The sequence below is a fragment of the Spermophilus citellus genome (assembly GCF_964194105.1).
Source record: "Spermophilus citellus genome assembly, chromosome: 8".
NCBI lineage: Eukaryota > Metazoa > Chordata > Mammalia > Rodentia > Sciuridae > Spermophilus > Spermophilus citellus.
Window position 1 is genome coordinate 116,905,044 of NC_138189.1, and position 21,885 is coordinate 116,926,928.

The 21,885-nt window shown below is 38.9% G+C and overlaps 1 protein-coding gene and 1 pseudogene across 3 annotated transcripts in view; one reads left to right on the forward strand and one right to left on the reverse strand.

Moving 5' to 3' along the window:
• HERC3 (HECT and RLD domain containing E3 ubiquitin protein ligase 3) overlaps positions 1-21,636 on the reverse strand; it is a 135,787-nt gene extending 114,151 nt beyond the window's left edge. Inside the window, exons 1-3 of one of the 2 annotated variants that reach the window (XM_081303807.1) lie at positions 21,501-21,636; positions 19,095-19,155; positions 6,828-7,081 (exon numbers count right to left, since the gene is read on the reverse strand). In XM_081303807.1, the coding sequence (XP_081159933.1) occupies positions 6,828-7,053 (226 nt within the window). In that variant the 5' untranslated portion in view covers positions 7,054-7,081; positions 19,095-19,155; positions 21,501-21,636. The remainder of the gene's footprint in view (positions 1-6,827; positions 7,082-19,094; positions 19,156-21,500) is intronic. The other variant, XM_081303808.1, reaches the window with a different exon arrangement.
• LOC308654428 (S-phase kinase-associated protein 1-like) lies at positions 9,336-10,431 on the forward strand (annotated as a pseudogene). The gene has a single exon. The product of its transcript is annotated as an S-phase kinase-associated protein 1-like (transcript).
• Positions 21,637-21,885: the final 249 nt, after the last annotated feature.

The following is a 21,885-nucleotide window of genomic DNA, read 5'->3' on the forward strand; positions in this document are numbered from 1 at the left end:
CAACTTCTTGGTGGCCAAACTGATAGCCTCTTTGTTTCTCCAAGAGGACTGAGTGGAAATTAGGAAAAAGGTTTGAGAATAAAATCCTATTAGGCCTTCCTGATCAGCCTGAGGCTAAAAACATGTCCATGGACAAAATCCTGGAATTACCAAATCAAACTGTCAGTTTCCAAGCAAGACTCAAACTCAACTCCCTTTACTTCTCCTCTATATACACTCCAGATAATAATACTGAACTACTTTACAGAGCTAGCATGAGGATTAATCATCTTTAAAAAGCTAAACACAGAGATGAAGAAAGCTTATGATACCTAACAACTTTTACAATTAACAAATGAACTGAGCTTTTTTCAAGATCCAGACCACTATGTTAATTACTTAAAAGTAATACTGAAAATTTTAAAGTCACAAATGACACCTCTCATTAAGAAGAATGCTCATTAACAAATATGTGTTTTCTAAAACACTCAAATGTCTTTACAGAAAGTAGGCTGAGTACCATAAACAGAAAAAAAGTAACTTTCAAATAATCACACTGGATAACAAAATTATTAAGCAAATGCTGTTCCCAATCCTTAGACCTCTGAACCATAAGGCTATCCACCCAGCTATCAAAGAAGGCAAGACATCCCACTGTGTTTGATTGCTACCATTATCACCAACATCTGAAAGGGGTGTGCAGCCTCCTGCCACCTGCCACTTCTAATGAGTAAGGGATGGGGCACTAACAAGAGCAATGTTAAGATCTGAACGTTTCCTATGGCACTTTCTGCCTTTTATATCAGAGTTATGCCCATAGAGACATGCATTTCAATAACAGGAAGTCATTATAAGATTTCTCCTATTTCCTTCCTTTCAGCTCAGCTAGTTTGCTTTTTCAGCAAGAGCTGATTGAAATGACAGTTATTGCGTCCTTCAGATGCCCGAGTGCAACCAGATAAGCTAGTTGAAAGCATTATTTCTACCACCATTGGAAGCAACCACAGTTTTGGGAATTGAGGTTTTGGACTTTAGCTTTATAAACCTCATTTATCAAACAGCAGGATAGCTGCTACATATGGTGATGGGCATTATGGAAATGCTTAGATTGAATACAAAATGTGAGTGAATTGGATTAAATTACCTGCAAGAAAGAGAAACTAACTCAGGAGGAATTAAAAAGAACCAATCATAGATATGAATCAAACAGAGTTGCACAGAAGTGTTAGAGCCCGCTTACAAATTGTTACTCTTGAGGTTTGCTATTAAAAGGTTTCCTGGGATGTCTGTGCAGAATTTTTCAAATGTAGCAGAGTCAAATTAGATTAAATAATTGCACCCACCAGTTTTTGCCAATTCAAGATAGGAAGGAAGGTTAGAGAATATTTACATAAATTTAGACATCCCTAATAACACAGGATTAGTTTATGCTAAAATCCCAATACTAAAAATCAGAAGGTATGGGGAAAGAAGAAATGTGAATTAGTTGAAGACTAGGGTCTATAATGTGGTAGGGTGAGAATAAGAATGGCACAGTAAAATATTTTAATTCTTTTTCATGGACAATCGGTTTCTATTTTAGCTTAATAAAAGATTTCTAGATTTACTTAATGCTCAATTATTAATCACTTTACTTTTAAAAAATATTATTAGCTGGACATGATGGAACATACCTATAATCCCAGTGGCTCAGGAGGCTGAGGCAGGAGGATTGCAAGTTCAAAGCCAGCCTCAGCAATGTAGCGAGGCCTTGAGCAACTTAGCAAGTCCCTGTCTCAAAATAAAAAATAAAAAAGGGCTAGGGATGTGACTCTGTGGTTAAACACCCCAGGGTTCAATCCACGGTACCAAAATAAATTTTAAAAAAAGAAAAAAATTCATGTTTTGTTTGTCTGCTTTATTGAAGAGTGGATAGGGAGCACACAAGTCTTCCTATAATGCCAGCTCTGTAACTAGGTCTTACAAAATTAAGAGATGAATTCATGGAGAAAAACATGAAGAAAAAAGTAATAATCCTATAAAACCTCTAATCCCTAGAATTCTCCTGACTGGAAAGAGGGAGACTTATCAGAATGTGAGGGTGAGAAGGTAGGAGAGAAAATTCATGTGAGAGGAATATGCAAAAGAGCTATTATCCAATATTTTATTAATAAAAAGTTGAACGTTGCATTTAGATATGACTTTTCTGCATAGAAAAAAAAAATGTTTCTGAAAATCCCAGGCCTCTCTGCCCATGGCCCATGCACAATGGATGAGTCATGGACATACCTAAGCAAGTATCCTACAACTCTTGACACACTGTGAAAATATTTAGTGCCTACCTAACCAGGAGTTGAAGTATTTGATTTGTCCTTTAAATGCCTCCTTCCCGCTACACAAAAACACAAAGTTGGACACAAAAGGGCATTATGAACGTGAGCAGTACAGAAATGAGTCTCAGGAAAACACAGGAGCCTTGGGGGCAACAACAGCAATAGGAAACTGTCTGATAACCCAGGATGGAAAAAAAAGGTCTCCATGACCCTTAAATCATGGTGGAGCACTTTATACCTCTGATCAGTCAAATCTACAGAATGTGTCCAAAAAATGAATCTATGTGCCTTCTATCTGTTCCAGTTGGAGACAAAGTGAATAAACAAATTCTTTATTCAAATTGTTTATTCACATGGTTTGTGGTTAAGTAGAGGACTTTCATCCTGGTACATCACACCAACTTCTTCCCATTTCCCTTCTCCTCAGCAAGATCAGACTGAGTGGCTCTCAGGGTCATTTGCATTTGAAAAGGAAAAAAAAGTTTTAAGGCAAAGCGATATAACCACACTCAGGCTGCTGGAGGTCCTGATAGGAATCAATTTAGATCCAGTAGTTTGATGGGCAGGCATTACTCCATTTCCAGAGAATACTGTAAAACTAGAAAATCTTAAAATTTTCCACTTGTGCTCAAAACTGTATATGCCTCCTGGGCGTGGTGGTCCATATTTATAATCCTAACTACTTGGGAGGCTGAGGCAGGAGGATTGCAAGTTCAAGGCCAGCCTGGTCAATTTAGCAAGACTCTGTCTCAAAATAAAAAGGTGAGGAGATCTAGCTCAATGGTAAAGCACTCCTAGGTTCAATCCCCAGCATGGTGGGGGGTGGGGATGACACAACTGTCTATGTCCCCTGGAAGTAGGGCACACCAAAGTATCTACTAAAACTCTCTTCTTCACATTCTCAAAGCCTTGGAGGAATCAGTCACACTTCTCTAAAATCCTTTAATCTCAAAGGCAATTGATTTGGATAATGATGATGAAACTGCAGACTTGCCCACTGCCGCAGAAATGCCCCCTTGGGAAAGGGCTTTCTGTCAAGTTCCCTCCTTAATGCCAGAGGCTCCTTGTAACATTCCTGCAGAACACAGCAACATACAGCCTGTCTGCCACTGACTTGCCTTCCATATTTAGCAGCTCTCCAGGTCAGGGTTCTCAATAAGCACACATACACAAAACAAGCTAATTCTCTTTTTTCTCCTCCTACTCATTAAAAATAGACCCAAATGGGGGCTGGGGATGTGGCTCAAGCGGTAGCGTGCTCGCCTCACATGCGTGCGGCCCGGGTTCGATCCTCAGCACCACATACAAAAAAAGATGTTGTGTCCGCCGAGAACTAAAAAATAAATATTAAAAATTCTCTCTCTCTCTCTCACTCTCTCTCCTCTCTCTCTCTTTAAAAAAAAAAAAAATAGACCCAAATGGTACCCAGATTTGGAACACACCTACCAATGAAAAAAGTTAAAAGAAAGGAAGGCACCCACCTACATAATCTTTTCATTCAAAGAGGCACTCTTCCACAGCTGCTATGGAGTTTATAATTAACAGACAAGCTTAACCAACAGAAATTTCTGGAATCTTGTAATTTACCCTAGAGTCTGGCTTATTCCAAAGTTAGATCACAGTCTGGATTCTGTGGCCAAATGAGAAAACCTTAGTACCCCTCTAGCTCGGGTTCCATGCCATCACTCAGCCCTGACTACTACGGTAAGTGGCTGCATGATGACAAGCTGCTGGCCTGACTCAGTGTGCAGCAGACAGAGTGGCTGCTCCACAGGACTCACTCACATCCAGGAGCCCAACTGCTTACTACTAGTGCCACAGAGCTATGTCAGGAGGCTCTAGTAGAGAAATGTCAGATTGCACACACATGTATTCTCCATGGTGCCTCTAACAGAACTTTGCTATGGTTGAACTGCAACATTTCTGTTTCCTTTCCCACTTGCTACCCCAAGTGAATCTTCTCTCCCTAGGTTTTAAGACAAAGGTGTGTAGTGAGGCACGTTGGAGCCTCTTGCTCTGCAGTGAGGCTGCCTGCCAGAAGGCAGGGCTATGGAAAACAAAGGATGAGGAGGACAAGAGGTGAGGAGGACAGCCTTCATAGGCTGCAGGAAACTTTGTAAAGTCTTCTTTACCATCTGAATCTAACTCATTAAGAACTACAATATTAAAACCAGAAGTCTCTTTCTTTTACAGGAATAGGAACTCACACTCAGAAATAGAAAGAAACTTGCCCAGGACTAAGCTATTACTTCCTGGTGGACAAAGAACTCAGTTTTCAAACTCCCATCCCAGGCATCCTTCCCTGTAACTCCAGAGACGGTACTGGGCTTTCTGCCAGGTGGTGAAAACGTCTCAGTGGCATGATTTGGAAGGCATGAGGTAAAAAAAAGCACCAGACACTGCATTAGATGCTGACACAGATTAGCTCCCTCTATTATAATCCTCATTTTAGGTCAGAGAGAGTAATGCCTCCGTTATGTTACCTGACTGAAGTTCATCCTAAATCTGTTATCTCCAGGAGTACTAGAAAGATCTCTCAGTTCCCAAAATACTCCCTTCAGAGTCTGGTCAGGGTGAACACAAGTCCTTCAAGAATCACTGGAGTGAAGTGGGCCTAAAGTGTCTCCAAGTACTCCCTGAATGTAGATGTCACCCCAGGAAAGAGCAGGTTCTTGAGCTGTGACCTGCCATTAACCCCTCTGTTAGAATCTGGCTCTCACCTGGGAAACAGAGCACGTTTAGGAGAGTGAGCTGTAATAGGCAGAGGGAAAAGAAGACCTTGGTTTTTAATCTTTTCCAATCAGACCATTTGAAAGTCAAAACCCTCCCTGCCACTTTCATGTTAGCTGTATACTCTATTTATATTGCCCTAATTAGTAAACACATGATGAATAGGATGTATTGACTTAGGAATCAGTGGCACTTTCAACTGGATTTTATTTTAGTAAACAGCAGGATCACTGAAAACAAACCTGTAGTATTAGGTGCATTGTACATACAAGAGAATTAGTCTATAGGTGATTCAGCAAACCCCCTCCTTGAAATCCCGAGTTTGGGGCCCACAGGCTAGGAAAGTCCAGGCTAGGACACTGAGTATTACTTCTTGGTGAACAAGCCTGGAGGGCTGTCTTAGGTAGGGAACCTGGGGGCAGAAAATGAGGAAGTGGAAGCCTATGAAGAACACCTCACATACTTCATAATTTTTCTTAACACTGACCCTGCAGTCCTTTTTCCAATGAGCAATATAGAAAGTAAAGATTATACTGACATTTGAGCAGGGAAACTAGGGAGCCCAGCCACTTATCATGAGAGCCAATGAGAAAAATAGGAAACAGTGTCACAGGAGAAAACTAGCTCACCCAAGTTTACTTGCCTAAATGAACACATATGAGTAACACTGTGTGGTAAAAACAGCCATGCTGTTCTTTAATGAAGCCTTAGTGTCTAGATTTGATCGGTGTTGCATGAAAAGGATAGCAGGTAACAAAGCAGCAGGTAAGGGCCATGCTAACGTGGCAAATAGGTAGGGTCTTAAATCTGACCACGTATTACTTCTCACCAAAAGAAGACTCATTCAAATATCATCACTACTAAAAGTATCTCACAAATCCATGCTTTACATATACTGAAAGTCAAACAGATTCTTTAAAAATAAAGAGGAAAAAAATTCAAACCAATAGACTTAAATAAGCATAGCACCTGTCACAAAAAAAAAAAAAAAATGGAAAGCACTAAAATTTGAAGAAATTAGTTAGCTCCCTAGCTTTCTAGCTTCTTTTCTCCAGTTACCCTCTAACACCAGTCTCAGCACACTATTAGACACACTCTGACCCAGTACTGCACTTCTGTAGTCACACTACTGGGCATACTCAGTGCAATAAATTGGTGTTCCTGAACATTCTTTCTCCCCCCTCCCCCTGTCCCCCTCACCCCTCTCTCCCTCCTTTTCCTCTCTCTCTCCCTCCCTCCCTCTTGCACACACACAGAGTCCTACTCATACTTCCCACTCAACCCCTGAAGGCAGAATGAATCTCCCTCCACCCCAGCATGTCACCTCACCGCATTCAGACTTCCATGACAGCACTTGCCACAGGGAATCACTGGAGCCACCTCATCACTGTATCTCACTCATCTTTCTACTCACAAGACCCAGCACAGTACTTCGCACCAAATGTTTTACAAAAGTCAGGAGAAAAACTTCAGATATTCATTGGAGATTACCTGTCCACAAAACCTTCATAATGTCTCAGCATTTAATTACTGGTGGAGGGGGGTGGTGAGAAATCAACCCATTAGTCACCTCCCCTTCCCTGGTAACTGATATCACATGTTATGTAACAAGATGAAAAAGAAAAAGTCTGTTTTTCCATCAGAAGGCTTGAATTAGACACAACAGTTGTAAACTGCAGGGAATCCTGCAATGGTCAAAACAGCAAGAGACTTCCTGAAAAATAAACGCCTGGTCAGGAAAGCTGCAGCCAGCCTCCTGCTTTCCCTTTCCATTCCTGATAATCAAGGCAAACAAGGTGCACTCACCTGGCTTGTTTCCTTCCCTCTCATGGCCCAGCTGCCCCTTGGTGTTCAAGCCACATGTGTACACCTCTCCATCCTCCAGCAGGAACACTGAGTGGTTTCCTCCACAGGCCACTTCCTTGACACTTCTGTCTGATATGAATCCACACACCTGTGGCTCAGCCACAATTCCTTGCAGGTTGGTGCCGATACCTGGTTGGCCCAGAGACCAATATCCCCAGCATAACATTGTTCTTATCCTTAGGGAATCATGTAGCCTAGAAGTTTTGTTTAAAAAAAAAATTAAGATTAAAAGAGAACAGGTCAGAGAAAATTAATTTAGGTAATAAATGTAACCATTTAAAAAAAAAAAACCCTCCTCCTGTGATAGTCTTCAGATATCTTGCACCTTAAAATAAAACATATTAAACAAGTTTTGCTTGTTTAAATGAATTCATGAACACAGAATGTAGTTTGCAGGTCACTGTTGAGGATGCTCAGTACCAGAGACTGGCTGAAATGCTCTTTGCAAACCATTAAGGTAGCAACAGTTTTTAAATTACTATTGTGACACCACTTTATACAATTTTTAAATTTAAATTTTCTGCTTAATATTTTAAAATTATATTTAAACCAATTACCTTCTTTACATAATCCTGTTATTTCCTTGGTTAGTAGTATTGCACCACTTGAAAGGAAAATGAGAAATGGGAAAAAAATGTTGTCTCCTTGTCCCTCTTACCATCAGTCACATCTGAGTCAAGCTTCACTTCCTGCCTAAGAGACTATGTCTATTCTGGTGACCATCAAACTGCATCCTTCTGACAGGGCTACTACACTGCCTTAACTAGCAAGCTCTCTTTATACCTTTATAACTTAACTTGCCACCAGATTTTAATCTCCTTCATTATAAACCACAGTATAACACAGATTTCTTCTCTTACGCAGGTAGTCAATTTTGACTGATCTACTACTCAGACACTAGCTTAAAGTTTCATGACCTTTAAAATGTATGCTTCCTGTTCATACAAAAAAAATAAAATAAAATCTCATATCAATCAGTTCACACCCACTGGAATGATAAGTAGTGCTGATGAAGATGTAGAGAGATTGGAGCCCTCCTACACTGCTGACAGGAATATAGAGTGGCACCTGCTTTCAAAAACAGGACTCAAAAGGTTAAAACATGGAGTTACCATATGATCCAATAATTTCACCTCTAAGTATATACCCAAAAGAACCCCAAAAATACATCCACAAAAAAACTTGTATACAAATATTCATGGCAGCATTATTCATAATATCAAAAGGTAAAAAAAGTCACATGTCCAATAAGTGACGAAAGAATTAACAAAATGTGGTATATACATTCAATGGAATATTTGGCCAGAACACAGATAAGCCACAAAATATTATGCCAAATGAAAGAAACCACAAAAGACCACATATCATGTGATTACATTTACACAAAATATACAGAAAAGACAAGTCTATATAAAGACAGAAAGCAGATTAGTGGCTGCCTAGGGCTGGTGAGAGAAAGGGGAAAGAAAAAGTTCCTGTTTCTTTTGGTAGGTGATGGAATGTTCTAAATCCAGATTGTGAGGATGCCTTATACATCTTGGTGAATACATTTTTTAAAGACTAAATTTTACCTTTAAATTGGCAAATTTTATAATATACAAATTATCTCATTAAAGAAGTTTACATTTTTTTTAAATCTCCTTTATCTTGCTATATATACCCTGCCCTTTGTGACTCCATACCAGCCAAAGCATTATTGAATTTAATTACTGGAATTATCATTACAAAAATAATAGGAACAAAATGCTTGATAAAAGCATTCTCCTAGAACAGAGAGAACAAGGGATCCCAAGAGTTTACTATGAATAAGAGGAAGAATATCAAATTTCTATTGCCTCCTCCTGCTTACAAAGACTTAAGAAGAGGGAAAATTTTGTCTAATGCTTTTATTAGAATTTCTTTTTAAGTACTATAACTTCAAAGTTCTTCTTTCTATTGCTAAAGTTGGAAATCTCAAGTAGGTTATTCTTTGTTCCAGAAAACACCTAACAGGCCCCTCTTGTTGTAAAGAAAGGGGAGAATCTTAAGTATGCCATAAAATAATAGAAGATCCTTTTTCAGATACCAAATTAAGAGGAAATGATTGAAACCTGTAATATGGCTACAAATTTGGAACATGATCAGTAAGCTCTAGATTCTCTAATACAGGGAAGAACAAATGAATTTTGAGAACAGTGATGTCTAACATAGTATGAAGTTGTTGTTTGTCCTATAATTACTTTCTAGAATCCCAAATTTTCTGTTGTGAAGAAACAATACCCTGAAATAATTGTATTTTATTAGCCTGGGTAAAATCAAAAGAATCTTGAGGAAAAGCCCCTAGAGTCCCTCATAAACACTGATGATTGCATGAAAAGCAAGAGCTTTGGAGTGGCCTTGTCCAGCACCTTTTTATTTCCTCGTGTGGCCGCCGCCCCGCTCCCTTCAGCCTCCAGACCGCCGTTTTTCTTGAGACCAAACACCATGCCTTCAATTAAGCTGCAGAGTTCTGATGGGGAGATATTTGAAGTTGACATAGAAATTGCCAAACAATCTGTGACAATCAAGACCATGTTGGAAGATTTGGGAATGGATGATGAAAGAGATGATGGATGACCCAGTTCCTCTACCAAATGTTAATGCAGCAATATTAAAAAAGGTCATTCAGTGGTACACACACCACAAGGATGACCCCCCTCCTCCTGAGGATGATGAGAACAAAGAAAAGCAAACAGACGATATCCCTGTTTGGGACCAAGAATTCCTGAAAGTTGACCAAGGAACACTTTTTGAACTTATTCTGGCTGCAAACTACTTAGACATCAAAGGTTTGCTTGATGTTACGTGCAAGACTGTTGCCAATATGATCAAGGGGAAAACTCCTGAGGAGATTCGCAAAACCTTCAATATCAAAAATGACTTTACTGAAGAGGAGGAAGCCCAGGTACGCAAAGAGAACCAGTGGTGTGAAGAGAAGTGAAATGTTGTACCTGACACTGTAAAACTATAAGGATTGTTCCAAATACTAGTTGCACTGCTCTGTTTATAACTGTTAATATTAGACAAACAGTAGACAAATGCAGCAGCAAATCAATTGTATTAGCATAATATTGTCCTTATTGCATGTGTAGTTTGAGTACAGACTCCAAACCTATGGTTGAATTTCTTTTAGTGTGAGAGAAAGTTTCTTTTTTTCTTTACTCTGAATAAAACTGAACTGTGGGTTCTCTGTAGAAAGTGGCATTTTGGGCTTTCCCTCCTTTTGTAAAGCGATTTCTGCCTAGTTTATTGTCCAGTTAACTTTAGTGAGCTTTTAAAAGTTGGCGTTGTAAATAAAACAACTTGCAAAAAGTTTTCTGAAATAGAATTAACAAAATATTATCTTTATTCATGAGTTGGAAACTGGAAAAAGGCTACTTGAAGTAAATGTTCTGAGTTGGGGTTGTTAGGATTTCTTCCAGCCTCCTGGAGTCGAGCAGTACCACTGGGATTGATTTGCCTGTATGTAGCAGGGTTCCCTTAATCGGACCGAAGGACTCGGGTTTTTCGTTAGTTTGTTTTTTGTTTTTTTAATCAGTTTTGAATATGTTGCCTAGAGACTCAGTTATTACCCAGTTTGTGGATTTGGAGGGGAGAAATGTAACTAGACGGTTTGATAGCTTTTCAATTAAAAAAGACACCTCATTCAAAAAAAACAAGAGCTTTGGGTGAGTCATGATAGGATAACTTAAACATCCTTCTTCCCCTCAGGAATTCTTAGCAATCTGGGGGTACACTAAACTTCTAATCATCATGGTCCTGGGCTCGAATCACTTCATTTGGGTAAAATGAAACAGTGCAGAGGACTGGTCTTAAGGATTCCAATTATATTTGTTTCCAAATATAAATTTTAACTATGATATTAAATATCATTTTTTTAAACTAGACTTCTTCAAACTGCTATTTGCCCCACATTGAGAATCACAGTTTTAGGTTCTACAGGTCAAAGCACCATCATTTCAAGGCAAGACTGCAACTTCCAGGGTGTCTTAGCAAATTCTTTGCCAATGAAAGAGGATGGATTCTAAAGGAAAGGTGAAGTCTTACTTTGAACTACAGGACCCAGGGGGTACATGCCAAACTGCATTAATCATCCAATCTACAGGAGAGAATTTTCTCTAATTTTTATGAATTTAAAGATACAAAGGGAGAACCCTAACTGATTTTTCTTATACAAACTCAGCTTTTAAAATGGAAAACTCCTTCTCCCAACATACAACTATTCCCAAATGTATACAAATTAATTAAAATGCAAATGAAGTTAATTCTTTCCACCCTTAACAACAAATATAGTACTTTGTCCTTAACTTGATGACATTAATTTGTATGTACAACCTAATTTCACAACTGTATTACAACAATCTAACTTACTCTTAAACTCTTGAGGTTTATAGAAAAGATAGGAAAAGGCACAAGTATAAAAGTATAAAAGCTGAATCTCAATTTGTGTCTTAACCAGAAAATTCTGTTTCTTCCCAACATTTTAATTTCTTGTCTAGACTCTAGACTAAAAAAGTATTACGCTTAAACATTTTTCTTTGGGTGAATTGAAAAAATTAAAGAGAAGGGAAGAAAGTTAAAATATAAAACTGTCAGGGTGGTAGTGTAAGGATAAGATCACATAATCTATTCACAATTTAATTTTCCCCACTTGCTCAACTGCTGTTATCCACACTAATTTCTTTCTTCATTCTTAATGTTTCATGAGTTTGTCTTATCTCTCCTACCAATAATTATATAAGCAACATCACAGAATACTTTACATCAATCATTGTGCTAATCAGCAATTTATGTCATTATCTCACTTCATCTTCACAAAAACCCTGCACCCATTAGTACTATTTTTAGCATCATTTTCAGAAAAAGCAAGGCTCAGAGAGATTAAGAAGCATGCGCAAGGTCACTTGGCTGGAAGGAGCCTGTAAATCTAAGCCTGATGCAAATAAATGTCCACATTTGTCCACAGGGCTACACTGTCACCCAGTAGATTTATATATCACCTACAATACCCCAACACAAATATTTGTGGAATGACCAAGCTGTAGTCAGTATACAATCCAGAATGTCCTAAAAACTTTAAAATAAATTTGCCCTCTATGAGTGAAATTCATCAGAATTTATAGATATGAGATTAGGCAGCTATAAGATTAAACCAAGTATAAACAATATGTCTAAAACTATGGTACCAAGAAGCCCTGACTGTATGTGTACACAAAGACCTGCAAATAATGTCCACAGTGGCATATTTATACTGAACAAAAATGGCAGCAACCAATAAAAGCAGAGATATACAGACTGTAAAAGGCCCTGACTAAAATGCATTTTCTGAGCTTTTGACTGAAAAGTAATTGTATATATTTAGTGGGTATAATCAATGTGATATTTGGATATATATACACATATACATATGCATATGTGTATATATGCATATATATGTTCCGGAATGGTTAATCAAGCTACTTAACCTATCCATCATCTCACATAATTACCATTTTTGTGGTAAGAACATTAGAATTTTAATTTCTCAACAATTTTGAAATAAAGTTATCCCTTAGTATCTGTGAGGGATTGGTTCCAGTACTATACCTCCAGGATACCAAAATCCACAGATCCTCAAGTCTCTTATAAAAAATTATATAATATTTGTATATAACCAAAGCAATCCGCCAATATACTTTAAATCATCTCTAGATTACTTATGCCTAATACAATGTAAATGCTACATAAATTACTTGTTTTATTTAGGGAATTATTACAAGAAGGAAAAAGTCTGTACATGTTCAGTTCAGACACAATTATTTTTTAAGTCTTCTCTATTCACTATTGGTTTAATTTGTAAATGTAGAACACACAGATAAAAAGAGCTGACTGTACACAATACTTGTATTAATTAGTCACGGTGCTGTACAATACTCTCAAAAACATTCTTCCTGTCTAACTGAAACTTTGTACCCTATGACTAAACTGAAATGCATTTAAAAGAAAGCTGCATCTTAATATGGTTCCTCTTTCTAAACAATCAAAGTTAGTTTTTAAAAAATTCCTCATATGTATATTATCTACTAGTTTTTTTCTGTTCATATCTCTCAAGTCTCTCTTTAGTGTCAAACAATCCCCTGTTGAACAGGGAGGGGCATAACCCTGACCAAGCCAATCAGAAAAGCCACTCCTATGCCTTAGCACACAACCCATATCCAACCAACCAGAGATTACCATTTTTAGGACACAGCCATGGGCCATGTCAAACCAATAAAAGAATGCCACCGCTAAGTCATAGCAATTGGTACAGGAATAGCTTCACACTCCCAACTGAACTAGAGTCCTCCCCATATTACATTCTATGAAGCTCTAGCAAGAGACTACCTTTTGCCTCTGAAGGATAACTGAGGCTACTAGTGGTAGCCTACTACCAGTACCTTCCTCATCACATGGAGATTATCATGGTACCATTCACAGACATTCAGATAAGAGAAAGAATTCCTTTATGATTCAAACTTCAATCCTCCTCCTGCCTGGTACCAGGCACCATCATCTTTATTTACTTTAAGTCTAACTGATTTTCATTATTGATGGATTCCATACTGGTGAATTTGCGTATTCAATGAAATTTATTTATAACCCCAAAACCAATATTTAGAGTGCTTTTTCAGTCATTCACAGACATGCACAGAGAAGCTAAAAATTTGAATCACCCTACACACCCATTCCTGGCTAAAGGTGAACAAGGCAATCTTGCCCTCTTGTTCCAACTCTCACAGTATAAAACAAATATTTTTGTAGGCTATTTAAATAGTGCTGCATTTTTTAAATTATTTCTGTGTTTCTGTTTTGCTGATTTTTAAATTAAAAAAATGGACCCCAAGTACAGTGTTCTCTAATGTTCTTAGGTGCAAGAAGGCTGATATGCCTTAAAGAGAAAATGTGTGTTAGATAAATTTCCTTCATGCATGAATTATAGCATTGGCTGTGAGCTCAATGTTAATGAATAAGTAATGGGTACATCCAAAAAAGGAAGGGGAAATCTGCCCACATGTACATGAGGACATTCAGGAAAGTGCCAAAGTAACATCTACAGGGCATGATGAAATTATAGAAAAGCTAAAGAAAAAATGGAAAAGCAGCTGTATCTGTGAACTCATGGATCAGAGCCAATAAAAAACAAAAAAAGCACAGCAAACACCACTGATATGAACTAAAGGCTAAAAAGATTTATTGTCACTTATACAGGGTCAGGAAGAAGTTAAACCTTTCTCAAATCGTTTTTTATTAAAGAAATATACAATTTTGTAAATAACATATACTGAATAAGGTGCCTAGACTAAGGCACATAGAAAGCAAGGTAATGTTTTAATTGTTGACAAAAATGTTGTGACCAGAGGTTTGCAGCAATTTATCCCTGTATCTGTCAAGAAGCAATGGCCCTGTATCACTAAGGCAGTGTTCATAATAACTTTATGGAACATAACAACTGCAAATAATAAGAATCAACTGTGTGTGTGGAGAGAGAGAGAGAGAGAAAGAGTCAAATAAACCACCTTTGTTGCTTAAGTTTGCAAAAAATTGACTTTCCTTCACTTGTAATCAAAACAAATCTGGTAGCTGCTGGTGTCCATAAATTAAAGATTTAAGTTCAACAAGGATCTATATCACTGGGCATTCTTGACCTCCTGGTCTCTCTTATCTACTTTCCCATACTCACTATTCTCTCCCTTGCTCCTAGAGTCTTCTATTTTCTTTCAAAATACACAATTATGAAATCTGCCCCAGATTTCTTAGGACTATACTCTAATAGGACTATACTCCTCATAGCTGTTCCAAACCACCTCAGTCCCAGCCCCCATTTCCTGCCTCTTATTCTCCCATTACAAAACAAAATGAAAGATGACTTTTGAAGGATGACTTTCCCTTTACATCACACTTGGTATTTCTCTCATCCTTTTCCTCATCTATTTATTGGGGGTGCTGGGGATTGAACCCAGGGCCATGTGCATTGGAAGCAAGCACTCTACCAACTGAGTTCTATCCCCAGCCCATCCTCATCTATTCTTGACAAAAGATTCAAGATACATTTAATGGCCAAAAGGACTAAAGCTCAAGCCCCAAATTAACATGCTAGCTTGAAAACCTGGGGCAAGCCTGTTCCCTTTCTCTAAAATGAAGAAAAGCATGATAGCGAATGGGGTGGGAAATAATGTGAAAATGCATACTTTTAAAAAGCGCTTTGTATGGTACTTGATATGTAGTAGTAAGTGACCAATAAATGTCAGCTGTTGTAATCACTATTACTCTTGCTCTCCTAGTGCTCTGCTTTGAGATCTCAGCAGATAGGACAGTTCCCAAAAGAAGGTGAGGATATGACTCCTTTCTCCCTCACAGTAATTAGCATTAACTATGTTCCGCCAAATCTGCACCACAGCTTTTCCACCATCTGCCATAATTTTCATGAAGGGGATTTGAGGTTGCTAGGAGAAAGTTTTTTGCATGTATTTTCTTTTTAATTCTGAAGAGGGCAAAAACAGGGAGGTAGTTCTAGTTTTTTACCAGTCCTACTAAGTTGAATACTACAAGAGAACCTTCAACTCCTAAACATTTTCTTATAATCAGTATATGCACATGACAGTCTAGCTATTTCTTATTCCTTTGTTTGAAAGGCACTGAAACCTAAATAACATTCAGGCAGGACTTCTAATCTCTTTTAAAATAGAAATAAGCTTTCTTTCAAATAAGCTTAGAAGCAAATACCTCAGTGGTGGTAGGTGTGGAGGGGATTTTTTTCAACTGTAGGAAAAGACAATGTCAAAGTCTTCAGTACTTTATAGGTACTCCCCAAATCTAAACTTTAAATAAATCTGAAGCCAAAATGCCAATGCAGAATTAACTCCAGTTACAAAAAAGATTCATTCTAACAACATGCTTTATTGTCACAAATTTCACTCCCAAGGGCTGATGTTGTGGCTCAGTGGTGGTGTGCTTGCCTAGCATGTGTGAAGTACTAAGTTCAATCCTCGGCATCACATATAAATAAATATACAAAATAAAGGCATTGTGTCCATCTGTAACTAAATTTTTTTTTAATTTTTTTTGTTTACTCCCAGCAGCAGAAGTGACATAAAAGGCAAACAGAATTTTTCCACAATGTGAATCCACTCCCTGCTGTTTCCTCCTCTCCTTCACCTTAGCTGGACTTTGATCCTCTGACCCTTTCAACCAACACAAACAATCCTGCCTCTCCCATGATCATCCCTTTATAGGTTGTACCTTCTTCACTACATAGCGTTGGGCTTTGTGAAGCTAGAATGATCTCTTCGCATTTTGGGTAAGCCATGGGCTGCCTTCAAAGACACTGAAACAGCCTAGCAACAATGGTAAAGTCTGACAACAGCAACTCAAGGATATAAACAGCTAGAACTCTTACGCACAGCAGGTGAGAGTGCAAACTGTCATTACAACTTTGGAAAACAAGTAGGCATTATCTAGTAAAGATGGAGATGTGAATACCACATAGCATAGTAATTTTACTGGTGGGCATACAACCAATCCATCCAAATTATTAAGAACTTATGGTGCTCCTGCACTTCCTGAGAGGTGGAAATACAAAGATGAGTAAAACTGGTAAGTTATTTATTTATTTATTTGTGTGTGTGTATATATGTATATATGTGTGTGTGTGTGTGTGTGTGTGTGTATATATATATATATATATATATATATATAAAATTGAGCTACAACCCCAGCCCATGAGAGTAATTTTATTTATTTATATATATATATATATATATATATATATATATATATATTATATATTTTATATATAATTTTATATATTTATATATATATTTTGTCCTCTATGGTAGTCAGTAGCCAGATGTGGCTACTGAGCACTTGAAATGTGGCTAATACAACTAAAGAACTAAAATTTTAATAATACTTAATTTTAATTATTTTTAATTCTAAAGTTAAGTGCCCACATATGGAAAGTGGCTATCTTACCATATCATGCAGTGAAAAACTCATGAACATATACACCAAGATATATGTATATGAGAATGTTGATTTCAACATATTTAAAATAGAAAAAATTTAAAAGACCCAAATGACCATCAATAAAAAAAACAGATAACTGCAGTATATATAGAGAAAAAATACTGTACATGAATAAAAATTAAATTCCCTCCATTTATAAGCATCAATATATTTAAATTTTAAAAACAGTCACAGAATTCAGAGTATTTTACAAACCTTAAATATAACAAACATTATTTGGCAAAAAATACATTAATGATGCCAAAACTATGGAAAAAAAATAAATACAAAATACAAGGCAATGATCATGGAGGCAGCAGGGATGGAGGGAACAAACTGGAAGGAGCACAAAAAGAGGAGCTCCAAAAGCAAGGCTGATATTCTGTTTCTGTCTTTTTTTTTCCTTAAGGCATATTTCATATACATTATTTTATAATTACAAATACTTCAAAATAAAAAAATGAAAAGTATTGCTGAAACAGTAACACTACTTCTTGCATTTTCTCCATTAATACCCTCTCCTTGCAGATGGGAAGCTTGTGGGGGTGGGGTTTATTCACCTCTATATCTCCTGTTCTCAGACTGCAGGAGGACAGTAGAAGCTTGACAGGTACCTAGTGAGCTGAATGCCAATCTGAGAAAATCAAATTCCCACAATCTCTCTATGCAGTAACAAAAAATAATAATGTATTTCCTCCATCTGAAATGCACTGACGCCTCACCACATTTTAGCAGATCTAAAAATAGAATGCCTTTTACAACTGAAATTATCATTAAATGGTGTGGACCAATATCACCAGCATGGGCTGGTAGTGTAGCTCAGTAGCAAAGTGCTTGCCTAGCACTCAAGAAGGCCCGAGGTGTGATCCTTAGCTAAAAAAAGAAAGAAAAAAAAATCACCAGCATGCTAAAATTGAGATGGAATTCTAGCTATCCATGAAAGCTCCAAAAGGAAGAACTGAGCCTCTTTTGTTCCTTTCTCTATCCCTAGAGGTTAGACTAGTGTCTAGCACACAGTAAGGACTTAATAAATAATTTCTGAATAAAGAAAAATAACATATACTATGACAGCAATACTACTATGTGCCTGGATCTGTGCTAAAAATTTTATATAGATTATTTAATCTGCCCATTGTCAAATCAAAACATAGAAAAGAGCCAGAATTCTTACACACTGCTGGTAAGAGTAAAAATTCACATAACCACTTTGGAACACCCAGGATTAGCAAGATTAAGTCACTTACTCAAAAACATGTAAATAAGTAGCCAAGGCTGGGGTTGTGGTTCAGTGGCAGAGTGCTTGCCTAGCATATGTGATGCACTGGGTTCGATCCTCAGGACCACATAAAAATAAATAAAGGTATTATGTCCATCTAGAACTAAAACTATTTTAAAAATAAATAAATAAAATAAGTAGTCAAAATGGAAACTTACTAAATCAAAAGCAGAATTCAAATCTCTTCTACTAGACTTCAAAATCCATACTCTTAAATGTGGCACTATACTCTAAAATAAAAGGAGGTCAAGCCATACCCTGTCTCTAATTTTGAAAATAAAACTTTAAAGAGGAAGTTGTACATAACAGAAAGCTCATATTAACTAAATCACTGTTGATGTTTTTATAGACAACTAGGACCTAGATGACCCAATCTCAACAGAGTTAATCAGACCTTCCTCTAGGTTAACTGTGACACAATAAAACTAGTTCACTAACACAGAAACATGTGTCCCTGCCACCAAGAGGTATTAATTCTAAATGGAGTAAAAGTTAAAGGGAGCAAAGTTACATCATCAAAAAGATCAGCTTATTAAAGAGGCCTTAACAGTCCATTTGGTCCAATCTCTAGGCAAGAGATTTACATTCCTAACCTCATTTTAATGGCAGCTGATGCCTTCATGGGCCAAGTAACTGGTTTTCTAGAGGTAAGTGGTTAAAGAAGAGACCAGAAACCAGGTCTCCCAGCTCCTGGGTTTACCTTGTTGTTTGCACTGTCTCACAGAAGAAGAAAGGCATTAAGATTTTTTAAGGTTATTCTCTAGGCAGCTATATCTGCCTGAGTCCTTTACGTTCATTATCTTGTCTAATCCTTTTTATCAGTTCTGAGTTTGATACTATCTCTTGTAAGATAAGAAAAACTGAGGTTCAAAGAAATTAAGTTAACTCACCACAGATCACACGCTTGGCATTGGAACTAGAAGCCGAACTGTTCCACCTCACCTTGGGGAGCTGCAAGTTAAAGAAATAATAATTAACATTTGTACAGAACTCAACAAAGGCAGGAGTAAACTTCTGAAAATAAGATATCTTCAATGATTTGAGTTTGAATATTTCCCAAATACTGTGTCTCAAGACAGTAATTTGGTTCAGATAACCTCAAACCAACCTTGAAGATATTAGTTCACATCACATAAATGTGAACTTGAGCCACAGAAACCACCTTATAAAATTCCTGCCATTTGATAGGGAGTAGTAAAAATAGCATTATTAATTAGCCTAACCCATTTAGGTTAGGTTATGAAGGTTAATTTCTGGAAAATAATTCAATTTCATCTGTTTTCTTTTTCTGTATAACACATAGATTATAACTACTTTGCCCCTGTAGGGGGAAAATGAATACTTTTCCCCTTTCATTCCTCCTCATTACCATACCCTCTATCATGCAAAAAAGAAGAGACTAAGAGGCACCTCAAGTCTCTCAAAAGAAAAAGTCCTGCATGGTTTTCCCATACAGGCGTCATAACTTTATTTCTACCTTCTTACATAGAAAATCCTATTCAGTTTGCAGATTACTTTTAATTCGGAAACTGAGGGCAAAACTATCTTGTATCACCACTAGGGGTGCTACTCTCATTATGTTTAGAAATGTTTTTAATTGGCTATCCAAATCTTAAGCAACTTAAATGTGTTCTTCAGAATGAAATGCTATAACCAAAAGCTTTAACCACAGAATGTGGAACATTTTAGAATCCCTGCTTCTTTTTCAAAAAGAAAACCCAACTACCCACTAAAACAAATACAACTGGATGCTAGTAGACCGTCTTAGCCAATGGAGTTTTGCCAAAGAGGTTTCTAACATTGATTTCTGCATTATACCTTCTACAGAAGGTTTCCAGCCTGGATAGGGGTCAATGCTGTGGAAATTGTAATTCATGTATTTTGATCAAGAAATATGTAATTTATCTACTTTGCTTTTCTGATTCATAATGTCACTCCCTCCTCCTCCACAGTAAAGGAAAATACAAAAAAAAAAAAAAAAGAGAGAACACTTCACAGTAATCTATTAAAACATGATACCCTGTCTCTTATCATTGCACTTAAAGTTATCTGTTAATTCTGATTTTATTTTTCTTTCTTCCCAGTCTAGAGTTAAAAATCAGCTCACTTGATGTTATCAAGTCATCAAATGAAGGTTCTAGAAATAGTTTCCTATTTGTGGAGCCAGAAGGCGCGCGCGCGCGCGCGCACACACACACACACACACACACACACACACACACACAAAATGGAAGAGTGCTTGAATATTCTTTCCCAACGCATTCCATGTGTGAGGAATGCAAGCAAAATCCTGGAAAGCTTAGTTAAGAATTTAAGATACTTTCTAATGGGACTGATTTAAAATCTAAAATGTAATCAAAAAACAGCCAGAAACAGAGACAGCACCAGCAAAGTTCGAATACTTATTCTCCAGAGCCCACACTGCATACACAGCATCAATGCACAGTTGCAGGAGGTACTGTCTCTAAGAGGTTCATTTGTTTCAGGTTGCTCATGCTATTCTCCATCTAGTTGTCCTGTTTGGCCCACTCCGAATGACTCAAAGTCCCACTGGCCCCCAACCGTCCCGACTGCCAACACCCCAGTACCGGTCCCCGCACTTACGTGTCGGCACACACACACACACACACAAGCGCGCACACGTGTCCACACACACCCTCCAGCCCGGCTCCGCCCAAGAGGCGGACCGGGGCCAGGCGAGCCCGACTCGGCCACTGCCAGGTGGGTGGTGCCGGCCGCCGCAGCCCCACCGGCGCTGTCACCGTGGACGCTGTGCCCCACGTCCTCAGCGCCAACTCCTTGCGGCCGCCGAGGTTCCCCGAAATGCCGAGGCCTCGCCGGCTCCCATTTCGCGAGGAAACATCCTCGCCCCTCACGGCAAGGAGGTCGCTGGAGCCCAAAATTTAAATGGGGACAGGGGAGGAGGAAGGAAAAGGGCCTCCTTTTGACTTTCTGCGTCGCAATTCCTCGCAGGCTGCGGGCAGCCGAATTGGGGCGGGGAGGGGAGGGGGCGCTCCCATTTTTAAGGATTTTCTATCCTTTCCCGGAGCTGGGCTCTTTAGCAAGAGGGCAAGCCCCCGAGAACTGCAGGGAGGCGGCCCGCCGCCCGCGCCCGGGTCTCAAATCGTCGCGCTAGGTGTCCTGCAGCCGCCCGCGCCGCCAGAGCCGCGGGAAGAGCGGCAGCCGCCCCTCTGGGATCAGCGCGCCGACAGCCGAGCCGGGCGAGATGCGGCGGCCGCACGGCTGCAGCTCTACGGTGCCCTCCTCCCTAGAACCCCGGCCCCCGCCCCGCGCACCTCGGCAGCTGCCGAACCGCAGCTCGGGATTCCGACTGTCACAGCCCCTCTGGCCGGGCTCGGGGTTTCTCCGTTTTCGGCGTCACAATAATAAGGAAGTTTCCCCGCAAGCCTGCGGGCGGCGGAATGCGCTGGGTGAATGACTTCGCACCTGGCCAATGGACGTTCTTCTGGGCTGAACGCGCACCAATAATGGTAGCGGTAGCGCGGGCTTGGGGCGGGGCGACGCGAGCCGCGGGAGGGAGGCGGGGAGAGGCCCAGGCCGGAGAAGGAGGCGCGGGCGGCTGGAGGTGACAGGACCCGCCGACCCAGCTAGGGACAGCACCGCGGGCTTGTGAGCTGAGATCAGATTCCAAGACACAGAGCGTTCAGCAGGAATAAGACT